The 23021-nt window shown below is 47.6% G+C and overlaps 1 protein-coding gene across 2 annotated transcripts; it reads right to left on the bottom strand.

Moving 5' to 3' along the window:
- Positions 1-1787: 1787 nt before the first annotated feature.
- CIDEA (cell death inducing DFFA like effector a) lies at positions 1788-21532 on the bottom strand. 2 transcript variants are annotated; one of them, XM_030292237.1, is made up of 5 exons: positions 21463-21532; positions 12581-12725; positions 11622-11768; positions 4517-4698; positions 1788-2271 (listed from the first exon to the last, which is right to left on the bottom strand). In XM_030292237.1, the coding sequence occupies exons 1-5, from the start codon at positions 21498-21500 to the stop codon at positions 2124-2126; spliced, it is 660 nt and encodes a 219-aa protein (XP_030148097.1). In that variant the 5' UTR covers positions 21501-21532; the 3' UTR covers positions 1788-2123. The 2 variants fall into 2 exon arrangements, with proteins under 2 accessions (XP_030148097.1, XP_030148098.1); XM_030292238.1 differs by lacking the exon at positions 21463-21532 and adding an exon at positions 21100-21193.
- Positions 21533-23021: the final 1489 nt, after the last annotated feature.

The following is a 23021-nucleotide window of genomic DNA, read 5'->3' as shown; positions in this document are numbered from 1 at the left end:
GAGGGCAGGGCTTTCGGCAGAGACCTCCTTATATAGGAAACGCTCTACTGAGGAGGCTTCTAGGGACTGCACAGGCACTGCCTCTCAGCCTTCTCTGTGGAACTCTCTCTACAGCAGCAGCGTCCTATTCTAGAAGGCGACAGAAACGGCAGGGGGAAGGGGGGCTAAAATGGCTATATTGTCACAATGCTAGAGGCAGAGGCTGTGTTTTGAGGAATGCTGTGTGGCTCTTTTGCCTCATGGGGCCAGGGAAAGCCTCTCTCAGCAGGCAGCTTGGACCGGTGAGCGCCCAGGACGGAGCAAAGCTGACCTCTGGGACTGCAGCAGGGGCTGTGGCCTGCGTGTGAAGGGAGGGAAGGCCGAGCCCCCCCCCCCGCCCCCCCAGAAGGCCTGGGCAGTGGGTAGGAGCCCCACGAATGGTGTGGGGCCCTCTCCGCTGCAGTGACTTTTCACTGTGCCTGAACGGTCAGCCAGGAGAGGAGAGAGGCCTCCGTGCTAATATTTCCTAAAAGGAAATTCACAAATCTGAGTAGGAGTACATTTGTCTCCTGGAGTCTTAGGAGACAAATCGTGCTGCCCCTTATTCTAGTGGAAGCTCCCCCGTTTCCTTTGGGGGGGGGCACACTGTCCTCACCCCATCTGTGTGGCTGGGACTGATCCTTCCCTGTCTGCAGGACCAGGTCCGTGGCCCTGTGTGGCACACCCTCTCCCCAGGATGCAACCCCAGGACTTCCTGCTGTGGGGCTGGCATCTCACTTTCATATGAGGAGGGCTGGCCTGGAGATGATACCAACCCAGAGGAAAGCAGGACCAAGAGATGGAAAGACAGGGGAGCCTGAGGTCGCTCAGTCGGTTAAGTGTCCCGACCAGCCTCAGGTCATGATCTCACAGTTCATGGGTTCCAGCCCCACATTGGGCTCTGTGCTGACAGCTCAGAGCCTGAAGCCTGCTTTGGATTCTCTCTCTCTCTCTCTCTCTCTCTGCCCCTCCCCCACTCAATGCTCTGTGTCTTTCTCTCTCAAAAATTAAAATTAAAAAAAAAAAAAGACAGATGGAAAGACGGATCCCTGGCTACCTTACTTGCGGGCCTGCACTCCCCAGCACCTGCAGCTAAAGCCACCCAGTGGCCTGGGTCAGCATCCTGCCGCTCACAACCGTGGGTCCCAACTGACAACCTGGGTGACATTAGGAACTGAAGACGTGGTCTGCTAGTACGGTTTTTAAGCAGTTTTGTGGGGGCTGTTTTGTTTTCTGGTTTTTGTTTCTTTCTTTCTTTCTTTATTTTTTTTTTTAATTTTTTTTCAACATTTATTTATTTTTGGGACAGAGAGAGACAGCATGAACGGGGGAGGGGCAGAGAGAGAGGGAGACACAGAATCGGAAACAGGCTCCAGGCTCTGAGCCATCAGCCCAGAGCCCGACGCGGGGCTCGAACTCCCGGACCGCGAGATCGTGACCTGGCTGAAGTCGGATGCTTAACCGACTGCGCCACCCAGGCGCCCCATGGTTTTTGTTTCTTTAAAAGGCTATAAGCACTGGCTGAAGCCCTCCAGAACTTTAGGTTCTGCAGCTTCTGGGTCCCTCTGGGCTCATTCAAGACCCACAGTAGAACACCCCCGCCCTCCCCCCCCCGCCCCCCGGAGTAACATCTCCTTAGCTTACTGGCATCGAGTACTAACAGGGACTTAAACATGACAGGGCATCCTGGCTGACTTCTGCTTATATGCAGGAGTGCTGTTTGTTGGGAACGTGGAAGAGACACAAGGAAGAATTACCCGTGTTAAAAGTAGCTCTTGCGATCTATCGGTTTATTGCAGGAGGTGAGGAGCTGAGAGGCCTAACCCAGGTTTGTGCGGCTCCGGGGCCACCACACTAGCCTGCCCTTTGGTCCTTCCTGTCCCCACGGAGGCCCCTACGAATCTCCTCCCCTCAGGGCGTCCCCTCCTGCAGCCCCCATTTCGTGTGCCTCCACCCCTCCACCTTCCCCTGCATGCCACCCCCCAGTACAAGTGACCGGCCTTGTGCAAGTGCCCGTGGTTTAGAACAGAAGCATCTTCAAAATTCGTCATCTGAGAGCGAATACTTGGGTCGAGAGCCGGCTGGGTCCCCTGCAGCGTGCATCCTTAGCCACTTGTGAACCCGCGTCTGGAGTGTGACCGGGGAGGGCTCTGCTCGTCCATGTCACCCAGCACTTGGAGCATGTACGTGCCGATGTAGATGAGCAACTGTCCGGTCACCTGGGCGGCGTGGGACAGGACCCGCAGCAGGCTCCTGCGACAAAGGGGACGGGGCACAGGTCAGGCTTGGAGCTCTGGGCCAGCGAGGGGCAGACAGTGCGGGCATCCTTCACCTCCCCCCAAACATCCGCTCAGAGCAGGCACCGCTCACTGAAGGAGCCACCCCCCAGCCCGCCAGGGCCTGCTACAGTGCACATGCTGATGCACGAGGCCGAAGACCACCTTCCTTGTAGCCGCTTCCAAACGTGGCCTGTTGTTCAGGAACTAGGAAGCCCTGAGTAGGCTGACGGTGCTCTTGAGAGCACACAGTGAGTCCTGTCCTCTGGCAGCTTGCTTACTCTGGCCGCCGTGGGTGTTGGGGCTTGTTACTAAAATCAGGCAAGTCAGGTGTGAAAGGAGAAGCTGAAGGAGACTGATCCTGTGACCCGGTTTGCTTAGGGTGGCCGGGACATCCCATCTCGGCCCTGTCGTGGCCTCTAAACCTCAGGGCTGAGGCTGGCATTCCTGTTATTTCAGACTAAAAAAGTGGCTTTGACTCGAATTCTTGCTCTCTACCGAGTCCAGAGTTAAAGGATTCCGTTCCAGTTTTATTTATTTTTTTTTTTAATTTTTTTTTTCAACGTTTATTTATTTTTGGGACAGAGAGAGACAGAGCATGAACGGGGGAGGGGCAGAGAGAGAGGGAGACACAGAATCGGAGACAGGCTCCAGGCTCTGAGCCGTCAGCACAGAGCCCGACGCGGGGCTCGAACTCACGGACCGCGAGATCGTGACCTGGCTGAAGTCGGACGCTTAACCGACTGCACCACCCAGGCGCCCCCCATTCCAGTTTTAAAGACCTGTCATGTCACAAGGCCTGGGGGTCAGCTGTGCTGGTCGGGAGAGCCCCCTGGCCCTGGGATCCCACAACGGGACCCTGGTGTGAGGCCTTTGATGTGGGGACTTTGGTGACTTCTGTGGCTGCTTGTGGTGCCATCAGATGTCAGATGGTAAGAATTAGTGACAAGAAGGCCGAATTTGCCTCTTAAAGATTTTGTTGAGGTGGGATTTTAGGTGAGGTTTACTTTCTTCATTATACTTTTCCAAGTTGTTAGAACTCTCCTGTCTCATTTTAGAAAACCAATCAATCAAGCTATTTTCTCCCATCTCAGCTAAAAGAGGAAGCTCCCCCGGGGGGTCAGGTGTTGAGATTTCAACACGGGCACAGTGACAATTGTCTATGAGTTGCCCATTAATGGTTCTGAGAGGGAAATGGAAGCCATTGAGAAGCCACTGCCTGAGCTCCCTCTGTGCCAGGGCCTGGGGCCCCATCAGAGGAGGCCAATCTCATTTCCAAAGCATTTCCTTCCAAAGCTGCTGTCAGCCGCTGCAACCTTTTTAGACCTTCTGTCTCTCCCCCCTCCATCCACCCCTCCACAGGAAATGGTTAGAGGATCAGTACGAATTTACTAGAGGACAGAAGTAGGTGTGTTTAGAGCCTATGCAATCAAAGCACTTAGGAGCAACCTTCTCTTTTAAAAGATGATGAAACCAAGTCTCAGAGACATTAAGCAACCTGTTGAAGGTCACACAGCTGGCTGCTCAGAGGCAAAGCTGGGTGGGACCATGGATGTCCCTCTCAGTCCAGGCCTCAGGGCAGGTGTCCAGCCTGGTTACAACCACAGAGTATTCCTGGTGAACATACAGAATTTGTTCAGAAAGGTGCGGGTATGGATTGGGGATCTGTCTTGTACAGGCTCCCGCATCTGCCAGACTGGCCTCAGCCTGTGGGGCGACAGTGCCCTTGCCAGGGCATGTGGGTATGTGGAAAAGGCACAGGCCCATGCCACCTTGCTGCTAGGTTCAAGTTAGCAGTAATACAGAAGATACCAAAGAGCATTCCTCCGGGGTTCGTGGCTACTCTGTGCAAACCGGGTCAGAATCGCCATGGCTCCGTTTTAGCTGCCATTGCTTAGAATAAAGGTTTTAAAGTGCACAGCCCTAGTTTTTAAAAGAAATTTGGTTCCTTTTCATATTTATTATTTAGTTTTGATTCCATTTAGTATTTAATGGTCCCTGAAGAAAAAAATGTATATACACCTTGGCTCAAGACTCTCTGTTTTCTGACGTAAGTCTGGGTGTAAGAGGAAAAGTACCGTATGACGTCGTGAATTCGTGAACGCCAGCAGCTACCAGGCAGGTCAGGGCCCCCGGGGGGCTGGGCTTGGCAGTGCAAAGCAGCAGGCTGGGGATGGCCCAGGCGCGGTTTCCAGAACCCAGTTGACCCCCATGTCTGTTACCTCAGCAGGGCTTTGACTCCCGTGCACCGGATGTCGTAGGACACCGAATACATCTCATACATGGTGGCCTTCACGTTGAGGCAGCCAATGACATCCTTGGGATTCAGCTTGTACAAGTCGAAGGTGACTCTTGCTATTCCCGATTTCTTTGGCTGCTGGCGGGCTGGGACGTGGTTACCACCCTAGAACCATGGAGGGAGGAAGAGACTTAAGGAGCATCTCCGGCTATGACGTGCAAATTGTGTAATTCTGGGTTTTTGCTAGTTTTGACTCTGTTGGTTTAAAATCTGCTAGTGACTGAGCTGCTAATTACCTAAGGCATGGTTTCAGCCCATCAATGCGTTCATACTGCTATCACGTCCAAACCCATTAGAAAGTATCCTTCCCTAAGCTACTTTCAGTTCAGTGACGTGGGATGAGTGCGGTGTGGCTCCGGGGCTGGACTGTAGGGGTTCAGTAGATGGTTGTGTTTGGTGGACACGGACAGTCTCAGGACTGTAGCACCGTTGGCTTAAAGAGGAGCAGGGAGCACTATTTCCACTTTACAAGAGGCTGCCGGGAAGAAAGTTTCAGAATCAAGTGGCTGAAGAAAGGGGCAGGGTGAGAACTTCCCAGGGCTTCCTGTGTTTTCTAGTCACCACCCTGGATGGAAACAGACCTCCTGGGGACATGGGTTACAATCGCCCCTCTAGGTCCTCCTGAAACATCAGTAGAGCCTTTAGGTCAGGGGAGAAAGCCAGAGGCCTCTGTCAATCCCCAGGTTTATAAAGAGCACGGTAGCGTCCTCCCCATAGAAAGCTTTGCAGAGAGAAAGAAGAGAAAGAAGCCATGCCAAGGTACAAATGCCAGCCCAGGGGCGACTCTCCCTACAGGCTTGCTTCACACACCGATCTTGTAGTATTCAAATTTACACAATCAGTACAGTTACTACGTCTCCGGAACCTTTGGGGTTGGGGGCAGTTGAGGCTATAAATGTTAAGTTCATCAATGCCAATAATCAACTATATGTGAGGTTAAAACATAAATTCCCCTAAAAGTGTCCAAATGCTTCTTGGTGGAGCCACCCTTCTCTCCTCCCGCACAGACAGGAGATATTGACGGTAAAACCCATTGTTTAACACACAACAGTTTCTGCTGCCCCTTTAGGGGGTGCTTTCCAGCAGTTAGGAAACATCATTTTTAAATATTAAGATTACAGGGGCGCCTGGGTGGCTCAGTCGGTTGGGCATCCAACTCTTGATTTCAGCTCAGGTCATGATCCCAGGGCCGTGGGATCGAGCCCCTGCATCAGGCTCTGCATTGAGTGTGGAACCTGCTTAAGATTCTCTCTCTCCCTTTGCCCCTCCTCTGCTCATGCACTGGCTCTCTCTCTGATAAAAAATAATAATAAAAGTAAAAATTAAGATTACAGAATAAAAAGGGGGAATTTTACCTGTAATCCTCCCACTGTTCTTTCTCACCGCCTTGTACTCCTTTCTGACATATGGAAGCTTTTATCTTATTCCCCCTAAATGTCTTCCTTAACTCTGGTCTTAAACCAAAACCCAGCCCTCACAAAGCTAATCTGCTGGTGACCTGGATTTCTCGAACTCGCTGGCTCAAGAAGAAGAAATGATTGCCCCCCTGCCTCACCCTGAAAGGGCTCCAGGGTGCTGCTTCCTCACAGGCCTCAGAGGCACTCAGACTGAAGATGCAGGGGGTCCTCTGGTGACTAGTTCTTGGCTGGATGTTCTCATCCGAGTCAAACAAAATTGGCCTCAAACTTAGTGGTTTGAAATAACAGAGACTTAGACCCTTACATTCTGGAGGCTGGCAGCTCACAACGAGCCGCCAAGTATGGTTCCTTCTGGAGGCTGCCGGGAACACATGGCCCCCTCACCTTCTCCAGCTTCTGGAGGAGCCCTCATTCCTCAGCTTCTCACATCTCCCCTCCTCTTTCTCTGCTTCTGGCCTTCACTCTGACCCTCCTCTCCCTCTGTGAAGACCCCAGGATGATACTGGTCCCTGGGTTATCTGGGACCGTCTCCCTGTCTCAAGATCCTTAACTTAATCATACCTGCTAGGTCCATTTGCTAAGTAACACCTCCCTGGACTCCAGGGATCAGGATGTGGACCTCTTTGGGGGCTATTATACTGCCCAAAACATATTTCTCAAACAAAAAGTAGTCCAGCTCAAGATTGCCTTTTAAAAGATTTGTCTAATGGAGCCTGGGTGGCTCGGTTGGTTGAGCAACTTGACTCTCGATTTCAGCTCAGGTCACGATCTCACGGTCATGAGATTGAGCCCTGCATCAGGCTCCTCACTGAACACAGATCTTACTTAAGATTCAATCTCTTTCCTTCTGCCCTTCCCCCACTCTTGCTTGCTCTCAAAAAAAAAAAAAAAAAGCTAAAGTTAAAGTAAGTAAGTAAATAAATAAATAATTGATTTGTCTAATTCACCGCATGCTCTTCTAATCTACTGGCATGATCTCCTCACCTGCTTCAGAGATACTATGTTTTAAATTTTATGTTTTTTATAATTGGTCTGTAGTCTTTTTTCCAGTTGGACAAATGATGAAATATTTGATACGGATATTAGTACACATACTGATCTGTATGTATCATGGGTAGATGATGGGTATACTCACCACTCCGGATAAAATGTTGGCAACCTGTTATCACCCATATGCCTCTCCCCAGTTATATTCTTCCACCTCCCCTCAAGAGGAGACCATCTAAGTTGTGAATCACTCCCTTACTTTTATTTTTAGCACACATGAGTCTCAAACATCATATTGCTAATTTTGTACATTTTCAGATTATCTATAACTGGTTAAATGTGGAGATTCCCAAAATGTACGTTGGAGACACCTGAGGTCCAGAGACCCTTTCAGGGGGCTGAGAGATCAAAACTATTTTCATAATAAACACCAAGGTGAAATTTGCCTTTTTTGTTCTCCTTCTCTCATGAGTGGAGGAATTTTCTACTACCCAGCTGAGAAACCTGCGTCACTCGATGAAATCAACATTTTCTTTTTTTTTTTTTTAAATTTTTTTTAACGTTTATTTACTTTTGAGACAGAGGGAGACAGAGCATGAACGGGGAAGGGGCAGAGAGAGAGGGAGACACAGAATGGGAAACAGGCTCCAGGATCTCAGCCATCAGCCCAGAGCCCGACACGGGGCTCGAACTCACGGACCATGAGATCGTGACCTGAGCTGCAGTCGGACGCTTAACCGACTGAGCCACCCAGGCGCCCCTGAAATCAACATTTTCTAAAGAACCGATGCATGAGGTTATAAAATCATCCCTGGGAAAACGATCCAGCCAAAGCACAAGATAAACCAATGGTTCCAATGAAACCGGAAACTTCACTGGTATGCCCTCAGATTCCACACTGCAGCAGCCTTTAGGAAAAGACCACTTAATGGATTTTGGTGTCATATCAAAGAAGAATATCCTCAATGATCTGAAAAGACCATTAAAATGCTCTCCCTTTTCTAACTACATATCTGTGGGAAGTCCCATTTTCTTCCCAAAACAATGTATTACAACAGATTGAATATAGAAGCAGATATGAAAATGTAGCCATCTTCTACTATTTGGTTAGGCATTAAAAAGATTTGCAAAAATGTAAAAAGATGTCACTTATTAAATATTTTTGTTTTGGAAAATAGTTATTTTTTAATAAAAATATATAATCTAAGTTAATCAGTACTGGGTTATTATTTTTAGTAATTTAATTTTCAACATTACATTTAATTAAATTTAATTTTAAAATTAAAATTAATTTTAATTTAAAATACGTATTTACAATTTTCTCAGCTTTAATTTCAAATATAAGTAATATCTATATAGCTTATAGTTTCTTAAAAAATTTTTTTAAATGTTTATTTAGTTTTAAGAGAGAGAGAGAGGGAGAGAGAGAGAGAGAGAGGGAAACAGTGTGAGTGGGGGAGGGACGGAGAAAGAGGGACACACAGAATCTGAAGCAGGCTCCAGGCTCTGAGTTGTCAGCACAGAGCCCGATGTGGGGCTCAAACTCACGAGCCATGAGATCATGACCTGAGCCAAAGTCAGACTTAACCAACTGAGCCACCCAGGCACCCCTATAGCTTATAGTTTCTTAACTTTGGCACTTTGGCATTTGGGGCCAGATAACTCTTTGTCCCAGGGGCCATCCTGTGCCTTGTAGAATAGTTCATAGTATCCTGATCTCCACCCACTAGATGCCACCAGTACCCCTTTCATCCCAGTTGTAGCAACCAAAAATGTCTTTAGACAAGGGGTAAGATCGCTCCCAGCTGAGAACCTCTGATTGATGGATATCTATAGACTCCACTGAAATCCACATAAACAAAAGCTATTTGGGGTCCTCATTAATTTTTAGGAGTGTAAAGGGGTCCTGAGGTCAAAAAGTTTGAAGATTACTTGCTTAATGGGTTATCCTGTGATGTTTTCACTCAACAGAGTTGATGAGATTTATTCATATAGATCCCTGTAGCTGTACTTCATGCATTTTCACAGCCGAAGCATATTCCATTCAATGGATAGTCACCTGTGTATTTATTTACATGTATTTATGTAGAAGCACATGGCTGGGTGTCTGTGTGCTGACTGTACGTCTAGGAGAGGGCTTGTCAGGTCATAGGTGGTGCTTCAATTCTATGGGATAAAGGTAAACTGTTTTAAACAGCTGCTGGTGAGAGTGTAAGAGTTCATTGCTCCATATCTTAAAAAATGGAAAACCCTAATAATACCAAATTTAATCATGTAAAAGAGTATCTTATTGTGGTTTTAACTTACGTTTTCCTAATCACCAGTGAGGTTGAAAATTTTTTACTGTGTTTTACTGTCCATTCTTCAGATACCAGTTCATGTTTTTTTGCCCATTTTCCATTAGAGTGTCCATTGTTTCCATAATTGATTTCTGTGAGTTCCCCAAATTTATCAAATACTAATCTTTTGTTGGGTTATGTTGAAAACACCTTCTGCTCACTTGTGGCTTATTATTTTACATACTTTATTGTTTGATGAACAAAACTCTTAATGGAGTTGTAATTGTCATTTAAAAAATGGTTTATGGAAGGGTGCCTGGCTGGCTCAGTCAGCATGTGACCCTTGATCTCAGGGTCTTGAGTTCAAGCCCCATGTTGGGTGCGGAGCCTACTAAAAAGAAAAAAACAACAGCTAAAAAATGGTTTATGTACAGCCTTGTTTAAAACAACAGCAACGGGGCGCCTGGGTGGCGCAGTCGGTTAAGCATCCGACTTCAGCCAGGTCACGATCTCGCGGTCCGTGAGTTCGAGCCCCGCGTCAGGCTCTGGGCTGATGGCTCAGAGCCTGGAGCCTGTTTCCGATTCTGTGTCTCCCTCTCTCTCTCTGCCCCTCCCCCGTTCATGCTCTGTCTCTCTCTGTCCCAAAAATAAGTAAACGTTGAAAAAAAAATTTTTTTAAATAAAACAACAGCAACAACAAAAACATTACACCCTAAGGATGTCAAACATATGTTAGACCTTCTCAGTCATGTCTCCAGCTTCCTTTGTGTTTTCTACCTCTACCTTCTTGTGCTACATGATGGGAACCTTCTTGAGACAGATCTTCCAGGTTTTTTCTTATTATCTTCAGTGATGCCTGTCTCTGTTTAATTGTTGTGTTTTTCGCTTCCAGAAATTCTATTTGGTTCTTTCAAGTCTACCTTGTCCTTTGGATTACCTCTCGTCCCTTCTTAGTTTTGATTACTCTTTGAACATTTTAAATACACTTATTTTATACTCTGTATCCAATGATTCCAACATCTGAGGTCTTTGGAGGCCTGACTTTATTATTTCTGCTTACTCTCACTTATAGTGCTTTAAGTCCTTACGTTTTGTGATTTGATTCATTCTGAACCTATTTCTCCTGCTGGTTATGTGGGGGCATGGTCAACCCTGGGTCACTGGGGCTGGAGGGAGGGACCAGGTGAGCAAAAACTCAATGAATAAACTCCTTCCACTGATGCCTCCCTTCCTGGGGCTCTGGAAACTAAAAGCTCTCTTGGGTATTTTTGGAATCAGCAGTCCCTAAAACCTCATGAGGGCAGCTGGTGGCCACAGATTCTTGGGAGAGACCTTTAAGATTCTTCTGCTTTATGTGGGCATCTAAAATCTGGCCCCTTACCTTGTGTCAGCCCAAGACTTTGTCTCCTGTCCTGCCAGCACCTGTCAAAACTGCAGCCCAAAGTCACTGAAGTCAGTGGATGGCCATGAGTGAGGTGCTCAGGGGTAAGACATCACTTTTCTAGATTCTGGCTCCCATAAAAGTTTTGGCCTCTGAAGGTTTTCCTTTCTGGAAGGTCAGTTAGGCATATAAAATAACTGTTAAAATTTTGCTTTACTTTTTTAGGTGTTTTATAGTGGGAAGGTTTTCCAAGATATGTATATAATCTGTAGTTTTCCTGGACATAGAAGTCTTTATTCCATCTCTTTACCTTTCTTCTTTTTTGGTTTGTTTTTTATTTTATTTTATTTTATTTTATTTTATTTTATTTTATTTTATTTTTAATGTTTATTTATTTATTTTTTGAGAGAGAGTGCAAGCAGGGAGGGAGAGAGAGAACCCCAAAGCAGGGTCCACACTGGCAGCACAGAGCCCAATGTGGGGCTCAATCCCACAAACAAAGAGATCATGACCTGAGCTGCATGCTCTACTGACTGAGCCAGCCAGGCACCCCTCTGTTTACCTTTCTAAATCACTGTACATTCACACACACACACACACACACACACACACACACACACGTACCTAATTTCACTGGCTGTGTTAGCTTGCTGGCCTCCTGCGGACAGAGACAGTGAATGGTCACCAGGTCAATCTGTGTGCTTTAAAAGGACCCATAGCTACTTACTGGCCTAAACCTGTTTCCCAGAACTGCTTGCTTTAAATCCCATAGCCCAGGTTCACTAAGATGCTAAGTTCCCTAGAAACACATTTAAGAATCCTGTTGAGGGTAGCAGATCCAATTATTAGGCGAATATGAAGTTCATATTCAGAAAGAGGACAAGTCAACACCAAAGTAGGGAATGCACTTTTGTGGGTAAAAAAGTCTGCCCGGTAGCCGTTTGGACAAGTGTTTTTGCTTACCGGTGTCCACCTCTGCCCTTTCTCCAAGATCATGAAATGTGTGTTGTCTCCTAAGGTCTGAAAGAACTCTTCCGTATCCACCACGGTTCCATCTTCCTCCAGCACCAAAGTGACCAGTCCGCTGGTGATAACTAAGGCATCCAGGGTCTAGATTGACAACACATCAGAGACATGGAATAAAGGAAGAGATTCCACTTTGACCACTCAAAGCCATTGACTAAGTTATAGATTCAGAAGTGATCTGATTTTGCTAAAACTTTAATGATAAAGATCTACCTTCATTGGCATCTCGGACTCAGTCTTGGCTTGGAAAAAGAAAAGATTTTTAATGGACCAGTCTTCTTCAAAGATCTCAAGGACATGAGATTAATGAAGACACCGGATCAAATTTAGAGTTTCTATAATTACTCACTTATTTTGCCAAATAAAATGAAGAATGCAACAGAATGATATTTAAAGAGCCTTAGGCCCACATCACATATCTGACCCTCTCTTGCTTCACGGTCTGAATGTTGGATGTTCATTTCTTCTTTCCATAGGTGTCTCTGTGTGGGTTATGCTTCCATAACCTGACTCCACAGACTCCAGAGAGTCTGTGATTCTTCCTTATTTGGTGATCTAGGACACTGTTTTAGATTAAGGACTATTTTTCTCCGGGCTTTATAACCAAAAACAGATTTCCAAAGGCTGCTGCTTCCCTGTATTCTCCCTTGTCAAAGAAGAAAGGCTGTATTATCAATTGATGACTGTTTTTAAGGCTTTTGTGTCTGTAGCTAAATCTTTTATGGTAGAGAGATGTAATAATGTTCCCTTTCATTCTTTTCTTCTCCCCTCAGACTCTCCAAGGCCATGACAGTGGCATTTCTGTCTCTGCCCTGGTTTAGTATCTAAGCCCATAGCCCTGCATGCGGTCAGGGGCCCTCCTGTGAGGGATGGGAAAGCCCCAGGGTTCCTGGCACCTTGCTAAGAAGCTCCTTCAGACTGTTGGCCATCACCCCTCGCCGGCTGCTTCTGTCATGGTTGGAGACCCGGAAAGGGCGAGCTGAGTGCATGAGGGGGGTTAGCAGGACTTTCTTGGTCTGTGATCCCATAAATGTCAGGGGCCTGGAAATGGAGGAGAAAAGTAAAAAATATCTTTGACATTATCTTCAAAAAAGGAATCTTCAAAGAGAGGTTTGAAGTATACAAATTAAAACAGTTTTCATATTTGCATCTGAAAGAAAGAAAATCAGTAGTTGGGGATCATTGAAAATCCTGATATCCAAGAAACAAATAACACAAACAATTAAAAACCACAGCCATCATTATGCCTATTTTACTAGAACATTCAAAGTCCGTGTAGTAAATATGTGAGAAAGAAGTGGTAAGAGCATCAAACTCAAAAAAGAAATAAGAATTTGATTTTGCAAACATGAGTTTTATAGCTGGAAAGTCTTTTTTTTTTTTTTGCCTAACGTTTATTTTTGAGAGAGAGCGACAGAGCACAAGCAGGGGAGGGGCAGAGAGAAAGGGAGACACAGAATCGGAAGCAGGCTCCAGGCTCTGAGCTGTCAGCACAGAGCCTGACTTGGGGCTCAAACTCACAAACTGTGAGATCATGACCTGAGCTGAAGTCGGACGTTTAACCGACTGAGCCACTCAGGCACCCCTATTGCTGAAAAGTCTTAAGAGGTTGTGAATTAGCCAAGTAGAGTTAAAGAATTAGGTACACACACAAAAGTTACATGTTGTAAAACTAAGTCAGGAATTGAAAATCCATATAGTGGTCACTAGAGCAATAAACTAACATTTAGAAATTAACTTAGAAAAGATGAGGAACAACAGAACACTATAATAATTGTTGTTGGAATAATGAGAAGGAAAGGAACTTTGGGCCATATGTCACATGACACTTTGGAGTAAATTCCACATTTAACAAAGAATTAATTCAAAGTTTCACTATTAAAAAAACTAACACAGGGGCTCTTGGGTGGCTCAGTTGGTTGAACATCCAACTTCAGCTCAGGTCATGATCTCACAGTTCATGAGTTAGAGCCCTGCATCAGGCTCTGTGCTGACAGTTCAGAGCCTGGAGCCTGCTTCCGATTCTGTGTCTCCCTCTCTCTCTGCCCCTCCCTCATTTGCGCTCTGTCTCTGTCAAAAATAAACATAAAAAAATTATTAAAAAATAAAATAAACTGACACAGAGAGGGAAAATAACGAACAAAACCAAATCAAGACAATTTTCTGAGGGAGACAACCTCCAACCTTTGGTTGTCAAATTATACATACATATATATTATATATACATATATGTATATGTACAAGTATATATATATGTATATTATATATATAATATACATGCATATAATATGTATGTAAATATTTATTATACATTTATGTATATATATAAAATGGGGGATAAATGAGAAGCTTACTGCTTTAGTAGTTATTTAACACTTTTTTAAGATTTCATTTTTTTTATTATTTTTTTAAATGTTTATTTATTTTTGAAAAAGAGTGTGAGCGGGGGAGGGACAGAGAGAAAGGGAGACAGAATCTGGAGCAGCCTCCAAGCTCTGAGCAAGCTGTCAGCACAGAGCCTGACACAGGGCTCGAACCCACAAACTGCGAGATCATGACCTGAGCCGAAGTCAGACACGTAACTGACTGAGCCACCCAGGCGCCCCATGGAGCATATGAGGCTTTTGATGGCAAAGAAATGCAAAACCACCTTTGACACACCAGTGCATGCTTTCAAACACACATGCAAGAAGTGATTTAAAAGTAACTCCATAAGGGGCAACAGATGTGCCTTGCTGGTGGCACTAGGAGCTGGTTCAGTCTCTTTGGAGAACAGTCTAGAAATGCATAGTTTTCACCCAGGACGGTGGGCTTTTTAAATTTAGGGATATACCCGCAAAGAAATTATTGGAAAGAATATCAACATAAGTTATCAATAGTTCACGTGGCTCTCGCTTCATGTCAGGTGCTGTGAGAAGTGACACATGACCTCACTTAATCTCCCCCAGGGATGAGAGCTACAGCTGCACTGGCCTCACACCTAAACAGTATCCTACCTACTGCAGGCACTCAAGTTGTTGTTGATGATCTGGACAAATACTTGTAGAGTGAGATTCAGAAGAATGAAATGAAGGGCCTTATTTTTAGGACAATCTTACAGAAGATACAAAGTGAGGACATCACTGATTTCTGACACATAAAATGGACTGTCTAGATTAACCCCATGAAGGCTAAAATTGTAGGGGCTTTTATACTATCACCTAGGATTTAGCACTTTATTTTATACATATCCAAACACATATACCTACACACATACAGTCACACACATCCACACATACATATTGCCATTTATTTATCTAAGCTTTATTTTCCCAACTAGATTGGAATTTCCTTCAGGGAAAAAGCTTCTTTGTTGTATCTCCCATAATGCCTAGATTAGTGCTAGGCAAATAGGTTTTCAATAGTATGTGGTCTAACTTGAAGTTCTACAAATGGACATAAGTGAAAATTCAATGATCTAGCAAGTAATTTTCTATATGAGAAACTGATAGTGTAGTAATGAACCTGCTCTCAAAAACCATCAGGGGGGCGCCTGGGTGGCGCAGTCGGTTAAGCGGCCGACTTCAGCCAGGTCACGATCTTGCGGTCCGTGAGTTCGAGCCCCGCGTCAGGCTCTGGGCTGATGGCTCGGAGCCTGGAGCCTGTTTCCGATTCTGTGTCTCCCTTTCTCTCTGCCCCTCCCCCGTTCATGCTCTGTCTCTCTCTGTCCCAAAAATAAATAAAAACGTTGAAAAAAAAATTAAAAAAAAAAAACAAAAAAAAAACCATCAGGTTAAGTTCATGCTCATAGCATGACCAGCCAGTTTCAGTGAGTATCTACATATTATCCTTGGCAAAAAAAAAAAAAAGGGGGCATTCTAGGAATCAGACCCAGATTGTTAGCACATGTTTGTTTGGTCTGAAGTGTATTCAGCTAGCATCATATTAGTGCTTCCTAACTGCTTGCATCCAAGCACTTGCTATGGCCAGCTTATGCTAACTTTTTATACATACTAACTAATTATCATCACAACTTTACAAGGAAAGTATTACCCCATTTCCCAGATGGGAAAACCGAGGCTCAGAGTGGTTTCTCAAGGTCACTCAATTAACAAGGAAACGAAGTAGGACATAATTATCTCTGGACTTCTAACCTCAAGCAATAAACATCACTTAATCATCAGTCTGGGGCTGCTCTGGTTGAAAGGACCACAGTGGTCTCGGTGAACACCGACAGCTCCTTTCCCTTCTAGGCCTCCAGAGTCACTGCGTTATTTGTTCCTAGTGAGGCAACGGCAAGGGGATTGTGGCAGGTCACTGGCCTCTGATGCAGGCTCCCCATTAGATTGATCAGAGAGCCACCAGATGAATCCAAGCCTTGAACTGACACAGCAGTGGGGCTGGCACGCAGCCTCTGAACTTTTGCCCTGATTACAAGGAGTTACACCAAGTTCCTCGGTTACACAACCTGACGGACAAGATGCCCACGTTCTGCTGAGCTGGTGCTACAGAGCCCCCTGCTCACAGTCCTGTCTCTGGTGATCTGGTAGATGGGGCAATGAGGATTTTACCTAAGATGCTTTACACTGAGAATTGGCTTTGTTGGCAACCTAATCATGGCACCTGAAACTTAAACTTGACGGTGAAGTCCATATGAGGAGGAGAGAGAGACTAGTTCTATTCTATGCCAGACCCGTGTGCATTAGTGCATTACCTAATACCTTGACAAGACAGGCACGTCAGATGAATAAAAGTGAGGCTCGGGAAGTTAAGAAATGAATAAGGTCAGAGTTAGCAAGAGCTAGAACAGGGGTTTGAACCCAGCTCCCACTTTTGCGCCACGGTGCCTGCCCTACAAGGTGAAAAGCCTCCTATGATGCAGAGGAACCCCGGACCCTCACCAGCATGAGCCTCTCTTCCCCCTGCAAAGCAAGAACTCCTTGCCGTTGTCCTCGAGCCCTTCTAGAATCTGTACTCACTGAGGCCAGGGTCTGTCTGTACATTTTTTACTTCCCCACAGCACCTAGCCTGCCATTGGCACGCGATCCATTCACTGAGTAAAAGACAGGCTAGGACAAAAATCTGAGAAATGGGAGAACAAAGTTCATGTGCTGGAATCTTAGGTCCAGGTGCTAGAGGCCAATGACACACCTTGTGGGCATGAACAGCTTTGACCTAGTTAGTTGTGGTCCTGTACCTCCTCATTGGATGCGAACGATCACGCCTCAGTAAGCACCAGTGTTCCAGTTACGTACTACAGTTGATTATACAAAGTCCTTATTGTCTTTAACTTCTGGACTAGGTAAGTGCTGGCAGTCATTTCTGGTCCTCTCCCCACGCTGCCCTCAGGACAGCCATCCTCAATAAAAAAAGATACGCACCATATTGTTCTTCTTACCCATTATGTTTCTTAACCGGGCACTGGGTCATTGTTGGAGAAAAGGCTTACGGAGCACACCTAAAAAAAAAATCCTTGAAGACAAGAAAATTAAATCCTGCCATTCTAGGAAGAGGATGAGTGATCTGACGTGTCAAATTATACAAGATCCAGGCTATCTTATAGATAATATAAAAAGGAGTTAAATGAAATTTTATGTACATGAAACCTATTTAACAACTATTATAGGAGTATTTACTTTTTTTAAAATATTTATTTATTTTTGAGAGACAGAGCATGACAGGGGAGGGACAGAGAGAGAGGAGACACAGAAACTGAAGCAGGCTCCAGGGTCCGAGCTGGCAGCACAGAGCCTGACGCGGGGCTTGAACTCACAAACCGCGAGCTCATGACCTGAGCCGAGGTCAGACGCTTAACGACTGAGCCACCCAGGCCCCCCCCAGGAATATTTACTTTGCTCCAGCTAAAGGAGCAGCAAAGCAACTAGCTAGCTAAATGAAGAAAGCAAGGTATTGATCCAACCCACTCCTGGTCCTCTTAATAGGATATTTTATGTCACTGGCTATTAGTGCAAGATCTAAAATGTCTTGCTCTTCTCCCCTCAATATTTTAATATATCAAAGTTGAGACAAGAGCTCGGAGAAGCCTTAGACAGCACACACTGGTCACCCTCCCATCCTGGGAAAGTGCAGACAACCATATAAGCAGGAAGGAAATAGCTCACTAAAAGGAAAAGAAAAACCAGGAAACAGGTTGTTCAAGGAAACAGATTGTTTCGGGGAAACCGAGACAAAAAGAGTAGTCAGGCTTCATAGAATATTCTTAAAAACTGTGAAGAGGCATATCTCCCAGAAGTGAGGGAAACAGAGAAGCCTTTGTATTTTTCCCCAAGTGAACTGAGAAGTCTCAACTTAGCAAAGTGTAGCAAACAAAGCAACAGGGCACAGACTGACGGCAGAGGTGAACTTCACTCCAGTAAAAGGAAGCTAGCCTCCATGAGTCATAAACAAGCATGTTTTTATGCCACTGTATGGACCGATGTTTATTCCAGAAGTGGAATAAGAAGGAAAAGGGCAGGCCTGGAAACAAAGCCTCCCCCAGAGAGAAATACTTTGGGGTCAGCAGCGATGAGGTGGCTCCGTGAGGCCCTGTAAGGTACTGCCCCCGGGGAACATTCAGAGCGAAGGGCCCTTCATTTCCTTGTTAGGTAGAAAGGAGGAACCCACGTGAGAGAACGCGCACAAGCAGGTACGACAAGCCAACCACCCACTACTACCAAAGCCTAGGGACAAGGAGCACCTTAAGAAGGGAAGTGGTGATGTCAAATACAACAATGCAGAGAAACAGACGGGACTGAAAACAGACAGGACTGAAAAGACACGGGACCCATCCGGCCTGGCTGGGTCTCAGTGAGCGGTCAGGACGGTGCAGGGTCTAACCCACTGGCAGAAGCTGGAGAAGCGTCAGCCTCGGTGATGCCTCCTCCTTCCCCAGCAGTGCGGGAGCCACGTTACGGGCTACACACATTGGGATGTCTGCCCCACAGCGACGGCGGCTGGCTCACATCTGTGCCTTGACCAGCCTAGAGAAATGCTTGATGTAGTAAGAGTATTTTCAGTATATGACCATGAAGTCTTTGAACACTTGGAAATGTTATTAAAATAACAGGTTAGACCCAGGAAGGAGTAAGCATCAGTAACCTGGGAGATTTACTTGTAGAAAATGCAGTTCCTCGCTTATAACAAAAAGACAGTGGTAAAATGTGTACTGAAATGCCAGCTATACAAAACCTAGAGTTCCTGGTTCAAGGAAAGGAAAGATGTACAAATGGCAACAAAAACAGCAATTTTGCACACAGTATAATACATATCAGCTCTGTAACAACTTCAAGGTCGGCATGAACGTTAGCACAGACAGACACAATGGCTGAGTGGCTTTGCCTATGACAACACACACTGGTATGGACATCCTTGACGTCTGGAGCTCTGCTGAGGGACCTCAGGCAGCTTTTGCCCTGACTAAGGCCTCGAGGGATCACAGACGATTAACAAACTAATGACTAGTTTAAGACTTTAGGATTGCTGACCTTAAAACACGATGTATATGTGGATGAAGTTTTTTCTTTGGCAAAATGCAATCCTCCACTAATAAAAGAGTTAAGGCCAGCTAGTTTAAAGTAAGGAACACAGAGGAGGCAGAAGTCCAGCAAGACTGTAACTAACAAACATGGCCTTTACCCTGTCTGTGGCTCACGTGGGTCTTCAGCCTTGACACGGTTCTAAAGAAGGGCAGGGAAGGACAGGGTTTTCCTTTCAACAAGTAATATGGATCCTTTTTCTTCCAGTTTCGTTTGGAAGCAGGTAGATTCTTGAAAGAACTGCACTGTGCGTCCCTGACAGTCACTCACGTTTAGAGTTTGCCAAGCTCAGAAGGAGTGTGTGTTTGAGTAGACATTTCCTTACGTTTTGACTTGCCCACATTTCACGAGCAAGTCACTTTCATACACACTTGACCCAGTGGAAACCTTACACAGATGCACTTTGGATTTCGGTATCCTGTTATAGGGATCAGGTGGAAGGGCAGGGTCAGCCTTAATTCTGAAGGCTCTGCCTCCTCCCTCTCCTCCAGGCAATACCAGCCAGGAATCAAGGGTGCCTTCTTAGCAGTCCTTAAATCAGCCTGCCACCTCCTCAGGGTTCACAGAAGTGGCTGAGTGGGTATATTTGCATATTTGAGGGGGAGAAGTGCGGAGGATTGATTCTAAACTGCTAATAATTGTTACCCCCTGGGAGTGGGATTGTGGGGGGCGGGGGCGGGGGGAGCACAACAAGGAAACCCAGGGCTCACCTTCATGCTGACATGAGTTAGGGAAGATGCAGGAAACAAGTCTGTTTCCCACCTTCCCTGGTTCCTTACTGCTTGACGTCATTGTTTTTGTTTTTTAAAGTGAAAGCCCAGTGCTGTTCAGACAGACCGCCTTCACATTTTGGAAGCTTGCTTTCTTTCTTCCTTTCTTTCTTTCATGTTTATTTATTTTTGAGACAGAGAGAGACAGAGCACGAACGGGGGTGGGCCAGAGAGAGAGGGAGACAGAATCTGAAACAGGCTCCAGGCTCTGAGCTGTCAGTACAGAGCCCCACACGGGGCTCAAACTCACAGACCGCGAGATCATGACCTGAGCCAAAGTCTGACGCTTATCCGACTGAGCCACCCAGGCGCCCCTGGAAGCTCTTTTTCTAACCTTGAGGGTTGCGCACGGCAAGTTCAGCTCCATAGATCGCACTAGTTTGTAAAGTGATTCTCCCTCCCCACCTTGCCCCTTCAACCCACCCTGTCGCTCTGCTCTTTGGTACAGATGGGATCACCTCCGAAACCTGCATTTTAAAGAACTCAAAGGGCTTCTCTATCCTTTTTGAAGTACTTTGAAGATCTTTAGAGAAGCACCATCCCTTCCATAAGTCTATACTTGAGAATTACTTCCATGCAATATTTGTAGGATTTTATCAGCAAGGACGGGTTTGGGTACGTCAAGATAGGAGGATGAATGACAGCTGGGGGCTGGGGGGGGGGGCGGGAAGTGTTGCGGCGCCATCAACCCCCCAGCGGGTGGCGAGACCCAGGAAGGGAGCGAAGACTAAGATGCCTCGGAAGGCACCTGGTCCCTCCCTGGGCAGCGTCGGCGCTCTCAGATGCGGCGAGGAGGGGGAGCGCTTCCCCCCATACATCCCGTTACAAGCCTGGGTGGGCTCATCAAACAGGGGTCTGGGAGCGTTCAGAGCCCGAGGGGCGCTCTCTGCTCAGCCCACCCTCCCCTTGGAGCCCAGAGCCCGCTCTCGCCCTTAAGGGTAAGCCTGGCCCATCCCAAAGCCGCCGAGCGTCCCCACCAGCAGCGCCCCAGCTCCCGTCGCGACCCCGAGGTCCCCCTGAAGCCCTGCGCGGGAGCACCGGGGAGGCGTTGCCCGCGTTTCCCAGGACCGGGCCCTCGGTTGCCCCGGCGGCTGCAGCAGCATCAAGAAATTCAGCCACTCCCGCACTCACCACTGTCACCTGTTCCGTCGATGCCCGCGCACCTCGGGAGCGCCACACCTGGCACTTGCGGCCAGCTGGAGGAGGGGGAGGAGAAGCGCGGCCGGCTCGGACTCTGCACCCCCGCGCAGCCGCTGGGCGTGTGGGCTGGGACTGGGGCCTCGGGGCGCTCCGGGTTGCTGGGCGCAAGAGGTGCTGGGGGGTACCGGGCTCACGGGGGACGAGAGACGCAGGGAAATGAGGGACTCACTGGGGTGCCAGGCACAGGGGGATGCAGACCGTTCAGAGCGCAGGGGGGCGGGGGCTCAGGGGGATGGGTGGCGCAGGGCCGCGGGGCGCAGGCGTGGCCCAGAGCCTGGCTGGCGCTGCACTCGCCTGATGAGGGCTCCGGCGTAGTCCCGGGCGGTCTCCATCGCTAAGGTCCCCCTCCCAGGCTCGGCCTCCGCCGCCCGCGCCCTCCTCTTAAAGCGCCGCCACCAGCCCCGCCCTGGCCGGCCCGCCCCGCGCGGGGCGAGGACCTTGGCTAGGGGCTCACCTCCGCAGAAGGTCGTGGCTGCGCCTCCTGGGAGAGCGCCCTGGTCCGTGCCAGTTCCGGGCCCCTGGAGGGGAAGCGGTTCTCGCAGACCGCTGCGAGAGGACGGTCCCCACGACTCTCGAGACCCACCAGCTGCTCCGCGCGTCCCCTAACGGTCGTCGTTAGCCTGTTCGCCTTGCACATTCTGAGAGGTGAGGCAGCCTGGGCGGCGTGGCTGTGGCTGTGAAAAGGCAGATGTGTTGCTTTCAAACCCATGGGGGCCACGGGCGGAGGGGCGGGGGTGGCGGTGGAATGAGGTGCAGAATGAGTTACCCCCAGGGCTGCACTGGGTTGGGCGCCCGGGCTGCAGCCCCCGACAGACGTCCCGCTCCAAGCTCAGCAAGCCGGCTGGCAAGGCGAGGAAGTGGCCGCAGACACCTGGACACAGCGCCCTTTAGATTCTCGGGAAGTGGGGCCGGGGGATTGGCTCCCTTCCTGTTAGGTGCTCCGCGGCTGTTCTGATGGGCATTTGGGGGCAGTAAGAAGGGTGTTTAGAATGCAAGAGTAAACGGACCGTTGGATTTGGTTAACAATCTTTTAGCTATAGGGAAGAGACTTTCTTAGAGTAAGGGAGGCAACAGAAAAACCAAGCCAGGGCTGAGGGAGATTTTGTCCGCCTCCTGCTTGCACAGATAATCGTACCAGAAGATGCAAGTCGGCTTGTTTGGGACCTCAGAAGAGGGCAGGGGGGCGTGTCAGGAATTCCACGGAGCTCTACCTGCAAACTCAAAGAAGTCTTACGAGCAGGTTAAGGAGTGAAACAGTCCCTCAATTCCAGCCCCTTCAAAGGCGGAAACTTTCTGGGATATAGGGTTCCTAGTACATACTGTCCTGCACATGGTCAAGTGACTGGTTCCAGAAATTGTTAGTAACTGCTGACTGCCCTGTTGTGAGTGGTAGCCTGACCTGTGCCTCCCATCACCTGACTCGCCTTGGTTTTAACACATTGCCTAACACATGGCTCCTTCTGTCTGCATCCTTCAATTTAGCTCACAGAAACAAACACACATTTCTTCCCCTTTAGGGGCTTGGGGATCAACATACCTCATTTGACTTGCCTGAAGGTGTGTTGAAGCCAAAAACAATTTCCTTCCAGAGTCCCGGACTCCACAGGGCCTTCTGGGAACTCTCCAGGCCCAGGCCACAGAGCTGTGTTTTCGGCTCAGTGCCACTGGGGCTGGACATGGTCTTAAGGCTGATCATTAGGGGCGCCTAGGTGGCTCAGTCGGTTAAGTGTCAGACTTTGGCTCAGGTCATGATCTCGCGGTCCTTGAGTTCGAGCCCCACGTTGGGCTCTGAGCTGACAGCTCAGAGCCTGGAGCCTGTTTCAGATTCTGCATCTCCCTCTCTCTCTGACCTT

This window comes from Lynx canadensis, chromosome D3, assembly GCF_007474595.2.
Source record: "Lynx canadensis isolate LIC74 chromosome D3, mLynCan4.pri.v2, whole genome shotgun sequence".
NCBI classification, from domain to species: domain Eukaryota; kingdom Metazoa; phylum Chordata; class Mammalia; order Carnivora; family Felidae; genus Lynx; species Lynx canadensis.
The sequence above is the reverse complement of the archived record's forward strand: the minus strand, read 5'-3'. Positions and strand labels throughout refer to the sequence as shown.